This window comes from Scyliorhinus torazame, chromosome 7 (assembly GCF_047496885.1).
Source record: "Scyliorhinus torazame isolate Kashiwa2021f chromosome 7, sScyTor2.1, whole genome shotgun sequence".
In the NCBI taxonomy this organism is placed as follows: Eukaryota; Metazoa; Chordata; class Chondrichthyes; order Carcharhiniformes; family Scyliorhinidae; genus Scyliorhinus; species Scyliorhinus torazame.
In genome coordinates, this window is record NC_092713.1 from 117,759,020 (window position 1) to 117,775,236 (window position 16,217).

The 16,217-nt window shown below is 46.3% G+C and overlaps 1 protein-coding gene across 4 annotated transcripts in view; it reads right to left on the reverse strand.

Annotated features, from left to right (window-relative positions):
• LOC140426503 (uncharacterized oxidoreductase ZK1290.5) overlaps window positions 1-16,217 on the reverse strand; it is a 262,640-nt gene that overhangs the window by 157,778 nt on the left and 88,645 nt on the right. For all 4 annotated transcript variants that reach the window (XM_072511363.1, XM_072511361.1, XM_072511362.1 and 1 more), the window contains exon 2: window positions 4,609-4,857. In XM_072511363.1, the coding sequence (XP_072367464.1) occupies window positions 4,609-4,857 (249 nt within the window). The remainder of the gene's footprint in view (window positions 1-4,608; window positions 4,858-16,217) is intronic.

The window sequence follows — 16,217 nt, forward strand, 5'->3', positions numbered from 1 at the left end:
TCTGTCAAAAACACGCTGAAAATGCTGGTAGGAAGTACAAGTGTGACCTGAGGACATCACTTCCTCATGGGGAAGCACCTGGCTTATGCTCTGTATCTCCTCACAGCAGCATGATTGTGATGGGGAATTGAATTGCATTTGCAGAACCCTCCCTATTGCATGGCAATGCAACAACCATACCTTTCATGGTTGACCAGTGCTTAAGATTTTATTTAGGCTCGCTGTTTAAGGACAGGAGCGTGTATCAGGCACACAGGCAAGCAGCAGTACCCTGTACCTCAGTCACATCACTTCCACAAAGTGAGGGGCTAATTTAAACTTTGCAAAACAAATGATCCACTTTCAAAAGCAAAACATTGGCACGAGAAGCTTTATTCAATTATTGAAACTTCTATGATTGACAGATAGACACACTCTCCTTAATATGAGAACAAATATGGTTATTTTCAGCTATTGAGCACAGCTTGTACACTTTATCTCACCCTTACAGCTGCTTGGTCACTTTCCCTGCCAAGCTCCGAAACTGGTCCTAGATACATTTTGAATTATGCCAAAACATACTTGACGTGTTTACAGGCTGAAATTAAAGATTACTTTGTGGGAAATAATGTAATTCCTGGAATTTACTGTGTGAAACGTTTTCTGTAACTCCTTATCAGTATCATTGGTGGTACAAATTGCCAGATTTTTCCATGGTGAGGCTCTTATAAATTCAAAACAGTACTATATCCCACATACAGCACCTACAGTTTGCAAAAGGCGGAAATAGGCAGGCACACATTCAACAATGTAAATGGTACACTTTGACAACTTGCCCTTTAAAATGATTACAGACAAATTCCATCAGTATTGTTTGTTCAGCTGCTCATTGCCAATAATACAATACCAGCTTCCTAATTAAAACCCTTGTCCTGACATCACATCCTGTCTTTTAAATCAAACAAAAAACAAGAGCGAGAATATCAACTTATAAGGTTGCAACAACCACATTACTATATTTACAGAACCAGCAGTAAATTTGAGAAAAAGGGCCATGCTGCTCGCCCCGGCACAGTGGGGCAGATAGAAGCTGCAAGACCCCGCTCCCAGGATTTAGCCGGCTCGCAATGGCCTCGCGAAATTCCCGAGGTACCCGAAGTGTGGGATCTATCTCATTCACCTTGGAAACCTCGGGCGAGCGCCGTTCAGTACTGGCACTTGTGGGGGTCTCCCAGGGGATTGGACGCCCCGGGTGCATGTCCTTTGGGCAAGGTGGCACACTTACACTGCTTGTGCCACCTGGGCACCATGCACTGCCAGCCTGGCACCCTGACAGTGCCATCTGGTGCCAACCTGCCACTGCCAGTCAGTGACACTGCCCAGGTGACACTGCCAGCTGGCAGGGGCAATGCCACAGTGCCAGGTTGGCACTGCCAACCTCAGGACATCCCAAAATTACTTACAGACAATGAAGTACTAGGACACATGCCACTCAATTTACACACAGCAAAGTCCCACAAACAGCAATAACCAGATAATCATACTTGGTGATGCTGATTGAAGCATAAATGTACGACACAGGAAGGGTTCCCCAGCTTTTCTTTGAATAGTATCTTTGGATTCTTTAAGTCACTGAGAGGGCAGAGGGGGTCTTAGTTTATCATTTTGGGGGAGTTGGGCTGACTAGATTGCTTCACCAGAACCTGCATTTTCTCGATGGTCTGAATGGCCTCGTTAAATGATGCGCTGACTCTATAAATATGCCCTCAGCACTGCGTCAATAATACACTGAGATGTCAGCCTAGATTGCGTGCTGAAGTCTCTGAAATGGACCCAGACCCATCATGCTACCACTGAGCCAAGACAGACAAGGATGAATATCTGAAAGCGATTGAGTGTTCAAAGGGTAAATTTGTTAGAGTGTTCTGTGGAACATCATGGGAGGGATTCTCTCAACCCGGGTCCGGGATGGAGAATCCCCACGACCGGTGAGAATCGCGCCACGCCGCCCCGACGCTGGTACGCGATTCTCCACAGAGCGGAGAATCTGCACCATTGGCGCAGCCGTGGCTGGCACGGCGCCGGTCGGGGGCCGCTCTACGCGACCAGCCCGCCGATTCTTGGCTCGGGATGCCGAGCGGCTGTCGTAAAAACACCGAGTCCCGCCGCCACCGTCCACACCTGCTCTCAGCCGGCGGGAACACAGCGTGGAAGGGTCGGGGGACGGCCTGCGCAGGGGGAGGGGGGCCTCCAATGTGGCCTGGCCCACGATCGGGGCCCACCGATCGGCGGGCCGGCCTCTCTGGTTGGTGGCCTCCTTTCTTCTGCGCCGGCCCCTGTCGTCCTGCGCCATGTTGCGTCGGGGCTGGCGCGTTGAAGGAAGCCACTGAGCATATGCGCGTTGGCGCCGGTGCCACTGCGCATGCGCGGATCCCCCGGAGCCAGTTCACGCCGGGATCAGCAGCTGGAGCGGCGTGAACCGCTCCAGTGTGGTGCTGAAAACATGAAATGTGTGGGATGTGCATCAGAGTGGATATAGTGGAGTTTTGCACAATTTATTTTTATGGAAGGAGCAAGGACAGTCACTCTCATATATGAGATAAAATGGGTATTGTACATAAAAGTGTGGATTGTGCACAACCTGTGCGTCGAACAGCTTGTTCTCATTCCGTGTGTTTCTGATATTTCTCTTGCAAGTGGTCTTCCTTGCGAGAGGCCTAGGGTTACACTATCTCTGATGAGAAATTCTAAAAACATAACAAGCCAGGAGGGGAAAGTGTGAACAGCAGTTTATGAACACCAGCAACTAGGCTGAATCATTGATTTTGAACCAGCTGCCGGAGATATGGGACTGGATTCTCCGATTTTGAGGCTATGTCCGGAGCACGTGTCTGGTTTTATGATGAAAACGTTGGCACTGCCCCCACATCGATGCTCCGCCCAGTTAAGCGCCACATAAACCCTCCAGTGTTGCTGACAGAGACGGCCGGAGAATTGCTGGGTCCATGGCCGCGCATGCGCACGGCGACGAACTGTAGAGGTCGTGCCGTTACAACATGGCGCCGGCCGCACGCAGACCCGGCTTGCCAGATAGTGCCCCCCTGTGACCCCCAACACCACCCCCCACCAGTCCCCCCAGCCCCCGCCGAAGCCCCCCTGGCCAGCGGAACGGCTTTCCCCCTTCCCCGACTGTGCGGCGCTGGACAGTCTGCAGCCGCCCATGAGGTTGGCGAAAACTCAGACCACAAGTGATTCGTTGGCCCATCGGGAACAGAGCATCGGGGGAGGGCCTTCACGTGAAGTCCTGAGGCCGCCCCAAAGGTGTGCGGCATACTCACCGATGATGCCCGTTTTGGAGGAGGTAGAATATCCAAAAACAGGCGCCCCCCGATTTTGGCATCAAAAGGGATTCTCCACCCGATCGCCGCATGCGAATTCGGCGTCGGCGAGTGGAGAATCTCGCCCATAATTTTTCAAAATATCACATTTTAGCTCATTATTTGGGAGCCTAATTCAACCTGATAATAGAGGGGCACGAATTAAATGGAATTACAAAAATGGCAGGGATACACAGTGGAAAAATACAAAATACATTTGCTTACAGAGGTTAAGGATGTTTTGTGTTTTCTGTGTTTGTGATACTTATCTCTGGCGCATTAGCTATACTTAACAAAATGTTTTAATTAGAATACAAAATAAACTGGATTTAGATTAATTGAACTGGAAATCGCATTGCATCATCAAAATGAAGACTAGTAAAGGCTTCATATGACATTTTTTGAGGTAAGATTGCTAATATTATAATTCTGCCACCAAAGTTCTCATGTGTTTCTAGCCAGTGATTTTGTAAATAGGCGACCTGAAAAGGAAGCAACTGGAAGTTGCTGCATATTTGTACTCAGGGCGAAATTCTCCGGAAACGGCGCGATGTCCGCCGACTGGCGCCCAAAATGGCACAAATCAGATGGGCATCGCCCCACCCCAAAGGTGCGGAATGCTCCGCATCTTTGGGGGCCGAGCCCCAACCTTAAGGGGCTAGGTCGGCGCCGGACAAATTTCCGCCCCGCCAGCTGGCGGAAAAGGCCTTTGGTGCCCCGCCAGCTGGCGCGGAAATGACATCTCCGGGCGGCGCATGCGCGGGAGCGTCAGCGGCCGCTGACGGCATTCCCGCGCATGCGCATTGGAGGGAGTCTCTTCCGCCTCCGCCATGGTGGAGACCGTGGCAGAGGCGGAAGGGAAAGAGTGCCCCCACGGCACAGGCTCCCCCGCGGTTCGGTGGGCCCCGATCGCGGGCCAGGCCACCGTGGGGACACCCCCCGGGGCCAGATCGCCCCGCACCCCCCCCCCCAGGACCCCGGAGCCCGCCCGTGCCGCCTTGTCCCACCGGTAAGGTAGGTGGTTTAATTTACGCCGGCGGGACAGGCATTTTAGCGGTGGGCCGGACAATCGAGGGGGGGGCCTGCCACCCGGCGCGACGCGATTCCCGCCCCCGACGAATCTCAGGTGCCGGAGACTTCGGCAACCGACGGGGGCGGGTTTCACGCCGGCCCCCGGCGATTCTCCGACCTGGCGGGGGGTCGGAGAACCTTGCCCCTTATCTCTTAAATTTGCTTGGGTATTTGTTCATACCAACGTATTCCAGACCGAGTCTTTTGCAGGACTCCAAACATGCTGCTTTAGTGGTTTCACAGCCGTAGTCCCCAGGCCAAAGCTTTGTCGTTATCCAAAGGCTTTCACGATTCACGCCACTTTCTGTGATTGCTTTCTTCAGATGTGATTCACAGCCATATCTTTTTGCAGTGTCAATGTGACGAATGCCACATTCTTTCAAGGCATACACAACTGAAGAATGGGAATAGCCACCCTGATGTGATGTGCCTGAAAGAGAAAACAAAACATAAAAAGTAACTTGGGTTGGTTTGCAATAACTAAGATTTACAGAACGTTCAAAGTTTAACCAATTAGATTCAGGAGATGTAACTACACTGTTAGACACAAATCTTTGATACATGTCTGTATCAGGTACTCTGATTAAATAGAGTTACTTAAAGTATGTTCCTTCTTCTTTCCTCAACCAACACCAATACAACAATTATCTGGTCACTATCTCACTGCTGTTCGTGGGAGTTTGCTGTGTACAATTTGGCTGCTGAGTTTCTGGCATTTAGATATGAGTGCCCTGAACTGCGAGAGTGCACTTTCATTCTGTTGAAATTAATATCCCTCCAAATAAGGCCTACAATTTAGCAAATTAGAATTGAGATTATTCACCTTTCAGTTATTGGTGAGGTAATATTCATGAGCATTCACTGAAGGTGGAACACATATGGCAAGCCGTCTGACTCAGCCATTTGCTAACCATCTTCTAAACTGTGCCATGTGGCACTTGGAAACTTTAACTGTCAAAGAGATATGAGTCCTGACAGTGAAACTTCAAAATAAGTCAAATCAAATCCATAAAATGAACATAATTTGGAAATATGATGGAGGATGTTATCGCAAGGTTCAGGCGATCAAATAAATAATTTCAACTTTGCTTAATTGGTTTAAGTTGGTACTCAAAGACCTCAAAATAACAAATTTTCATCATTGTTTATTCTCTATTTCACCTCTTTGTGAAAGGGATCACTGATTCATGTAGGTTTTTCTGAGAAGTTGTGTAAACATCATGGGCAATCACACACTTCAGTGATCGGAATGCACTTACCTCTCTTTGATGTGGTCAATGTTTGTAAACATTGGGGTTTCACCACTTAGGCAACTGAACCATGATGATTTGCAGAAGCTGTCAATCACAGATCATTACTAGAAAGCTATGAATGGCTTGCAGCTAATGGATCTGTGAGAACCAGACTCAGGTCACAGCTGCTCTCCTTCCAGGAATGTATATGTGGACTTCAAGGTAAGTATTACAGCTGTGATTCTTCTCATTGCCCCTGTCTGGACTACTCTCTAGCTTCCAGACAGGGGTCTCTTTTCCTCGGGGTTCCCTATTATAGGGGTCCCTGGGAAGGGGGGGGGGTCTTCCTATTATAGGGGGTCACTGGGAAGGACTCCCTATTACACAGGTCCCTGGACTGGGTCTCCCTATTTCTGGGGTTCCTATGGGGGGGGGGGGGAGGGAGAGGGTCAGGTCAGGTCACCCCCATACCTGGGAGAAGGAGGCACCCAGGCAATCGGGGTGGGGGGCTGAGCGGTGCGGGGGGCGGGATTTGGGGATGATTTGCAGTGGCGGGGGGGGGGGGGGATGGTGGCCGGCCACAGACCCTTGCTATCGTGCTACCCGCTCAAAATGGCGATCCGATATCGGGAATCCCTCATATTCCACCCCATCCATAAATTTGCATGACAAGGAATATGGAATTGATTGCTGGTTTGTGCTCCCAGGGGTCTCGTAAACCGATTACAATTCACCTCCGGTGGGAGAACATCACATCCCAAACGGAGAATCCAGCCGAAAAACTCTGTTTGTAAATTCTTGAATATCTGAAATTGCACAACATCTTTAAGACAGTTGTGAAAATCTCACATCATCATAAAATGGTTATTGGACAAATGTCAGAATGTTGCTTTAAAAGCTGAGAATGTTGCTCCATTCATTAAATTAGAATCAACAGGTTTATCACCCACAGTTTGAATTTGCTGAATAAGTACGTTACCATCTGGCGGGACAATTTAAGATAATTGTGGGTTTTTTCAGTACCTCAAAAAAGTCAGCGCAGGAAGTGTTTCTGTACCATGGCGACAAGTAATCACCTCAAAAACATCAGCACAACAAGGTTCTTCACACCATGGAGACAAGGGAACGCCTCAGTGAGTTTTAGGGAATGCAGTTGGGCAGGTGGAAGGGGCATCTGTGGCTGAGGGCATTGGTGGTAGTAATTATAGTTCCTTGGATTTAGTATAGTTATGGGAAAAAAACCAAAGATAAACCAGGATTTAAAGTTCTCAATTGGGATATGACATATAGAACATAGAACAATACAGCGCAGTACAGGCCCTTCGGCCCACGATGTTGCACCGAAACAAAAGCCATCTAACCTACACTATGCCATTATCATCCATATGTTTATCCAATAAACTTTTAAATGCCCTCAATGTTGGCGAGTTCACTACTGTAGCCGGTAGGGCATTCCACGGCCTCACTACTCTTTGCGTAAAGAACCTACCTCTGACCTCTGTCCTATATCTATTACCACTCAGTTTAAAGTTATGTCCCCTCGTGCCAGCCATATCCATCCGCGGGAGAAGGCTCTCACTGTCCACCCTATCCAACCCCCTGATCATTTTGTATGCCTCTATTAAGTCTCCTCTTAACCTTCTTCTCTCCAACGAAAACAACCTCAAGTCCATCAGCCTTTCCTCATAAGATTTTCCCTCCATACCAGGCAACATCCTGGTAAATCTCCTCTGCACCCGCTCCAAAGCCTCCACGTCCTTCCTATAATGCGGTGACCAGAACTGTACGCAATACTCCAAATGCGGCCGTACCAGAGTTCTGTACAGCTGCAACATGACCTCCCGACTCCGGAACTCAATCCCTCTACCAATAAAGGCCAACACTCCATAGGCCTTCTTCACAACCCTATCAACCTGGGTGGCAACTTTCAGGGATCTATGTACATGGACACCTACATCCCTCTGCTCATCCACACTTTCAAGAACTTTACCATTAGCCAAATATTCCGCATTCCTGTTATTCCTTCCAAAGTGAATCACCTCACACTTCTCTACATTAAACTCCATTTGCCACCTCTCAGCCCAGCTCTGCAGCTTATCTATATCCCTCTGTAACCTGCTACATCCTTCCACACTATCGACAACACCACCGACTTTAGTATCGTCTGCAAATTTACTCACCCACCCTTCTGCGCCTTCCTCTAGGTCATTGATAAAAATGACAAACAGCAACGGCCCCAGAACAGATCCTTGTGGTACTCCACTTGTGACTGTACTCCATTCTGAACATTTCCCATCAACCACCACCCTCTGTCTTCTTTCAGCTAGCCAATTTCTGATCCACATCTCTAAATCACCCTCAATCCCCAGCCTCCGTATTTTTTGCAATAGCCTACCGTGGGGAACCTTATCAAACGCTTTGCTGAAATCAATATACACCACATCAACTGCTCTACCCTCGTCTACCTGTTCAGTCACCTTCTCAAAGAACTCAATAAGGTTTGTGAGGCATGACCTACCCTTCACAAAGCCATGCTGACTATCCCTGATCATATTATTCCTATCTAGATGATTATAAATCTTGTCTCTTATAATCCCCTCCAATACTTTACCCACTACAGACGTGAGGCTCACCGGTCTATAGTTGCCGGGGTTGTCTCTGCTCCCCTTTTTGAACAAAGGGACCACATTTGCTGTCCTCCAGTCCTCTGGCACTATTCCTGTAGCCAATGATGACATAAAAATCAAAGCCAAAGGTCCAGCAATCTCTTCCCTGGCCTCCCAGAGAATCCTAGGATAAATCCCATCAGGTCCCGGTGACTTATCTATTTTCAGCCTGTCCAGAATTGCCAACACCTCTTCCCTACGTACCTCAATGCCATCTATTCTATTAGCCTGGGGCTCAGCATTCTCCTCCACAACATTATCTTTTTCCTGAGTGAATACTGACGAAAAATATTCATTTAGTATCTCGCCTATCTCTTCAGACTCCACACACAATTTCCCATCCCTGTCCTTGACTGGTATATTACAAAGAGATGTGACTTAGCAAAGATGGACTTGAAATAGATACTTGAAAGTAAATCAGTGTTAGAATAGTGGGAGATATTCCAGGAGAGACAGAGGGTCTCAAACAAATATGTTCCTAGAAAGAAAAAGGCATGGGATACACAAACTTCGAGTCCTAGAGTAGTATATCGCAGGATAAGGCAAAAAAAAAGGGATGCTTACATCAGATGCTGTAAACTCAATACTCTGGAAAGCCAGAGGAAAATGGAAAATGCAGGGGTGAAATAAAAAATAGGCAAGCAAAGAGAGGGTATGAAAGAACATTGGGCAAGTAAAATCAAGGAAAATGTTTTTTATAAAGAGCATGGGGATAACTAAGGAAACAGTAGGGTTTATTACAGACCAAAAAAGTCATCTGTATGCCTGGATGGAAGCAATGAATGTGGTTCTTTATAAATACTTTGTTGCACACAAGACGGAGAGGGTGCTGGATAATGCAGACAGTGTAGTTAAAGAGGAGGAGTGTGAAATATTGGATGATATAATTATAATAAGAAGGAAATATTAAGGGGTTTAGCATCTTTGAAAGCAGATAGTTTGCCATACCCAGATGAAATGTATTCAAGGCTGCTAGGAAATCACCCATCTCCCAAGGCTGCTAGGAAATCTCCCTTCTCCCAAGTATGGGGCTGCTAGGAGTCAGGAGGGCTAGAAGGGGTCACGAAAAGTCATTGGCAAATAGGGTTAAGGAAAATCCCAAGGCTTTTTACACATACATAAAAAGCAAGAGGGTAGCCAGGGACAGGGTTGGCCCACTGAAGGATAGGCAAGGGAATCTATGTATGGAGCCAGAGGAAATGGGCGAGGTACGAAATGAATACTTTGCATCAGTATTCACCAAAGAGAAGGAATTGGTAGATGTTGAGTCTGGAGAAGGGTGTGTAGATAGCCTGGGTTACATTGAGATCCAAAAAGACGAGGTGTTGGGCATCTTAAAAAATATTAAGGTAGATAAGTCCCCAGGGCCTGATGGGATCTACCCCAGAATACTGAAGGAGGCTGGAGAGGAAATTGCTGAGGCCTTGACAGAAATCTTTGGATCCTCACTGTCTTCAGGTAATGTCCCGGAGGACTGGAGAATAGCCAATGTTGTTCCTCTGTTTAAGAAGAGTAGCAAGGATAATCCAGGGAACTACAGGCCGGTGAGCCTTACTTCAGTGGTAGGGAAATTACTGGAGAGAATTCTTCGAGACAGGATCTACTCCCATTTGGAAGCAAATGGACGTATTAGTGAGAGGCAGCATGGTTTTGTGAAGGGGAGGTCGTGTCTCACTAACTTGATAGAGTTTTTCGAGGAGGTCACAAAGATGATTGATGCAGGTAGGGCAGTGGATGTTATCTATATGGACTTCAGTAAGGCCTTTGACAAGGTCCCTCATGGTAGACTAGTACAAAAGGTGATGTCACACGGGATCAGGGGTGAGCTGGCAAGGTGGATACAGAACTGGCTAGGTCATAGAAGGCAGAGAGTAGCAATGGAAGGATGCTTTTCTAATTGGAGGGCTGTGACCAGTGGTGTTCCGCAGGGATCAGTGCTGGGACCTTTGCTGTTTGTAGTATATATAAATGATTTGGAGGAAAATGTAACTGGTCTGATTAGTAAGTTTGCAGACGACACAAAGGTTAGTGGAATTGCGGATAGCGATGCGGACTGTCGGAGGATACAGCAGGATTTAGATTGTTTGGAGACTTGGGCGGAGAGATGGCAGATGGAGTTTAATCCGGACAAATGGGGTAATGCATTTTGGAAGGTCTAATGCAGGTAGGGAATATACAGTGAATGGTAGAACCCTCAAGAGTATTGAAAGTCAGAGAGATCTAGGTGTACAGGTCCACAGGTCACTGAAAGGGGCAACACATGTGGAGAAGGTAGTCAAGAAGGAATACGGCATGCTTGCCTTCATTGGCTGGGGCATTGAGTATAAGAATTGGCAAGTCATGTTGCAGCTGTAAAGAACCTTAGTTAGGCCACACTTCGAGTATAGTGTTCAATTCTGGTCGCCACACTACCAGAAGGATGTGGAGGCTTTAGAGAGGGTGCAGAAGAGATTTACCAGAATGTTGCCTGGTATGGAGGGCATTAGCTATGAGGAGCGGTTGAATAAACTTGGTTTGTTCTCACTGGAACGACGGAGGTTGAGGGGCGACCTGATAGAGGTCTACAAAATTATGAGGGGCATAGACACAGTGGATAGTCAGAGGCTTTTCCCCAGGGTAGAAGGGTCAATTACTAGGGGGCATAGGTTTAAGGTGAGAGGGGCAAGGTTTAGAGTAGATGTACGAGGCAAGTTTTTTACACAGAGGGTAGTGGGTGCCTGGAATTCGCTACCGGAGGAGGTGGTGGAAGCAGGGACGATAGTGACATTTAAGGGGCATCTTGACAAATACATGAATAGGATGGGAATAGAGGGATACGAACCCAGGAAGTGTAGAAGATTGTAGTTTAATCGGGCAGCATGGTTAAGACTTTAAGCCTCCATATTAACACCCCTCTTCCATCATATGTAGATAATTTATGAAGTAATCGGCAGGTTCTCCAAGCAGTTGAACTCTTATCGAATTTAGATCTTTCCAATATTTTGTTACTCTCAAGTTGAAGTAAACATCAAAGAATTTTAAAACCTTCTCAATTTGGTCGATGACTCATCCATATCCTGTTGTGCAATTATGTCATTTGCAATTGGTCCTACTGAGTAAAGAAGTGTGTTTACTTGTTCCACTTTCTGATATTTCAATCTAAACCTGAAATAATACTGTATCTTGAAAATCATTTTCTCCATAGACACCAATTTTGAGATCGGTCTATGCCTTGGGCGATTCCCAGTAGAGTTGCAAGTGTGGCATTGTGATTCATGTTGAAGATGTTCTAAGTGTTGGTACAGCTTTAAGAGCTTACAGGCTTCCAAGATGGCATCACCATTCACTGCAGAACATTGGATTTCCTGTGCTTGCCTGCTTTGGTGGGCTTCGCAAAATGGCACCAGCGCGTTTCGGGAAGAAGAATTTTCAACAATGGCTGTATGGGTCAGCGGTGTGCCGACCTGATTTAATCAGCAAGGTAATGTGCTGAGTAGCAGGACATTTGAATGAACCATATGTTTGCTGTTTACAGATTTGGACAGTCAAGTTGAGTAAATTAATTTTTTGCTATTCAACTTGAAGGCGATGTGTTGAAGCTCGGTGTCTAGGAATCGGAATTAGCGATGGATTTTGTTCAAATTGCACTTCTGACTGAATTAACAAAAGGGCTTCTCAGGACTTGCTGTAGCCTGAAAGTGCAAAGGATTTCGCTCATCCTTGCAGGCTATGAACTCCACAACAACTGACAGCAGCCATATTGCAGTCGTAATCGCACGGTGAAAAAAAAAGTTAAAAGTTCACGTGACAGAGATTGTGAAACACCACAAAAAAAGCCCAAAGCTGCTGGAATGGGGAACCTCAGAGCAGAATATGGCCAACTTCCCACAGGGAGGCAGATTGACTGAATGAAGATTCATTGCAGGCTGTGCTCACATACACATTTCAGAGGCAATGCCAAGAGCCTCACAGCAAAGCTTTGGTCTGCCCTAGGAAAGAGGTGGCACCTTAGTGCTTAGCACTGTTGCTTCACAGCTCCAGGGACCCAGTTTTGATCCCGGCTTGAGTCACTGTCTGTGCGGAAACTGCACGTTCTCCCCATGTCAACGTGTGTTTCCACCGGGTGCTCCGGTTTTCCTCCCACAAGTCCTGAAAGACATGCTTGTGAGGTGAATTGGACATTCTGAATTTTCCCTCTGTGTGCCCAAACAGGTGCCAGAGTGTGGCAACTAAGGGATTTTCAAAATAACTTCATTGCAGTGTTAATGTAAGCCTACTTGTGACACTAATAAAGATTATTATATTATTAGGTGCTAACACATCTCTGACCCTAGATCTAGGTCATGTGGCTTCTTGCATCATTACTCAACTTGAATGTCCAAATCTGTAAACAGCAAGTCTATGGTTCATTCAAACATCCTGCTACTCACCACATTACCTTGCTGATTAAATCACTGTGTGGGTGGTACAGTACTCAGTCCCACATTAACCTTGTATGAACCAGACCTTTCACTATAGGAAGGACACACAAGGCAAGTAACAGACAATAAATGGTGGGGCAGGGAGAAGTGTAGATGAACAGAGGGACTTTGGAGTAAATGGCCACACATCTCTGAAGATAGGAGGACAGATAGATAAGATGCTTAAGAAGGCATTCGGCATATAGCCTTTATCAGCAGAGAAGAGTACGAGAGCAGAGAGTTTATGCTAGGACTGTATGAAACACTGACAAGGCCACAGGTACAGCTCTGTGTTCAGATTTGGTCATCACATTACAAGAACAATGTGATTACAGGTGAAAGATTACAGAAAAGATTGACCAAGATGGGACAGGATTTGAAGGCTTTAGTAATGAGGAAAGATTGAATAGGCTGGCAATGTTTTCTATGGAACAGCAGAGACCACAGGGAGATTTAATTGAGGTGTACAAAATTATGAGGGGCCTGGGTGGAAAGTGTAGGAAAGATCAATTACCCTTCGCATTGAGGTCAATATCCAGGGACCTGGATGTAAAGTAATTGGTAGAAGGACTAAAGGGCAGTTCAGGGGAATTCTTTCACTCTGAGGATGGTGGTGAACGTGGAGGTTCTGGAAAGCATTGTTGTAAAGAATAGAAACCTGCATTGTATTTAAAAAGCACTTGGATATGCATTTGAAGTGTCTTAAGAGCTGGGAAGTGAGATTAGGCTGGATAGCTCCTTTTCAGCTGGTACAGGCATGATGAGTGAATGGCCACCTTCTGCACTTTGATTTTCCATGATTCTATGAAATCCAGTTTTAACTGATTGGTATTTACACATCTCTTTGCTCATCACTTTTTAACTAACAATGTTGCATAAATGCACCAGTTTATTTGCATAAAGCTACACAACATACATGCATAAACATTTGCTGGGTTAACATTGTCAAGAAAAACTGCCGGTAACGTTGGCAAACATGGTTGGTAACTCACTCCAATTAGAAAACAAATCAGCATTTAGAATACTGAATCCTTGATGTATTTGCCTCGATGACTGCCTGAAAATTATTCCCCATGTATTTTTAAAAATTTAATTCTCATTTATTTTAACCCCGAATTTTACTCTTTTGGCTTACTTCTAAATAATACTCTGGGTCTGACTTGTCTGCACCAAACAGTATATCAGAAGCCTCAATAAGATTGCCTTATGTACAGAGTCCAACAATGTGGAAACGTGGATGACAAATAAAACATTTTTAATGTTCACTTCAACTTGTGAAAATACCGTGAATCTATTCAGCATTTTCCAATGTAAGAGAAAGTACTTTCTGCCATTTCCAGTGCAGCTAAACATCTGCCTGACCTTGCTGCTATCTCACCATTGTAAGTCATCCGACAAATATAATACTCAGCACTGCGCAATTTAAAACTGTTCATCAAAATAATCCAAATTAATCTCAAACTACAGTATGCATGCGCCTACAATTACAGGCTGCTGCATGCATAGTAATTAGGTTTTAGAATTCATATAATATTAAAACGTTGAACTGCTCAACATGTATTTTGATACATTTTCCTTCTTAAAGCCATGCCAAATAACAAGCATGGTGCAGCTAAAACAACATAGCGCTAAAATAAAGGATTATCCTGCCTCTCCTTTTGTTTCAGTGATATTCACTGGACGGATGCTGCTTTATAAGGTCAGGAACATTATGCTACATAATTTGTTTTCTGGCCAGGTGCAGCCATATCCCTCTATCGCCACAAATTATTATTCTTACACCAACATAGGGCACACTTTAACACCCATAAAAAGGTCCTATTTGGGTGCATATAGTGGGGTTTTCTCAGCACTGCCCGCTATCAAATGAGACTTATTTTGGCCTCGGCGAAGAAAGCCCTGCCAAGATCGCACTTGCCTCACTTCCTGCACTGATGGAAGAGATCAGGGTGCCATTTTTAAATGATGCCCTGATCTCTCAACCCCCCCCTCAGACTCCCCACTGCAGCCTCCGGACTGTACCAACCTGTCTCTTAGGGGGCCTTGAATCCCCACTCACCCCGTATCTTAAGGGCAGAGCACGCCTAGACCTGATCGCTGGTTCAGGGAACCTAGCATTGCCAGTCTGGCAGTGCCCCTTCCAGTGCCACCCAGGCACCCTGGCAGTACCAGGATGACACTGCCAAGGTGCCAGGTCAGCAGTGCCTAAGTCCCTGGGTGGCAGCAGGATGCCAGAGTATCATCCTGCCCAGAGCTTGACCACCCTTGAGACCCCTTCCCCTTCCCCGTCCAGGTGCCGTTACATCTACAATCCAAAGTGGGGTATCTGCATTTGCAGACATGTCATTTTCATTAAAGATAAGCAACATATGCATAATTTTCATTACGTGTATGAGTTGTGGTGGTTTCATTGTCTCAACTAGTAATTCAGATCCAATGCATAACATTGCCTGGTCCACATTTGTGTGTCTCAGTGCTAAATGGTGCTATGGCGAGCCGTCCCAGGCGCAGGCATTCATTTCTGGACCTCGGGAAAATCCGGCGCAGATATATTTAAATGAGTCCAATGGCTCACTTAAATATGTAAATGCAGATCATGCCCAACGAGGGCACAATGCAGATTGCGAAGTTTCCATGATCTCGGTAGATCTTGCGAGGCGTTCCAAATGTCGCAAATCTCGCGCGAGCCCTCTTGTGAGATTTAACAGCCTCAACACGTCACTGAGTCGGGTGCGACAAGGCTATTTGATCGGGTCCACAGCCTCAGGTCATTTAGAGTTCAACTGAAGTTGGTCAGGAAATTTTGTAAATTGGAATGTGCTTGTCAGCCACAAGCTCCAACTCAGAAGTGCACAATATGGAGAGGCAATTTCGCATCTACAATCCTAGGTGGGGTATCTGCATTTGCAGACATGTCATTTTCATTAAGATGTGGAGATGCCGGCGTTGGACTGGGGTGAGCACAGTAAGATGTTTTACAACACCAGGTTAAAGTCCAACAGGTTTGTTTCGATGTCACTAGCTTTCGGAGCGCTGCTCCTTCCTCAGGTGAATGAAGAGGTATGTTCCAGAAACATATATATATATAGACAGATTCAAAGATGCCAGACAATGCTTGGAATGCGAGCATTAGCTGGTGATTAAATCTTTACAGATCCAGAGATGGGGTAATCCCAGGTTAAAGAGGTGTAAATTGTGTCAAGCCAGGACAGTTGGTAGGATTTCGCAGGCCAGATGGTGGGGGATGAATGTAATGCGACATGAATCCCAGGTCCCGGTTGAGGCCGCACTCATGTGTGCGGAACTTGGCCGTAAGCTTCTGCTCGGCGATTCTGCGTTGTCGCGCGTCCTGAAGGCCGCCTTGGAGAACGCTTACCCGGAGATCAGAGGCTGAATGCCCTTGACTGCTGAAGTATTCCCCGACTGGAAGGGAACATTCCTGCCTGGGGATTG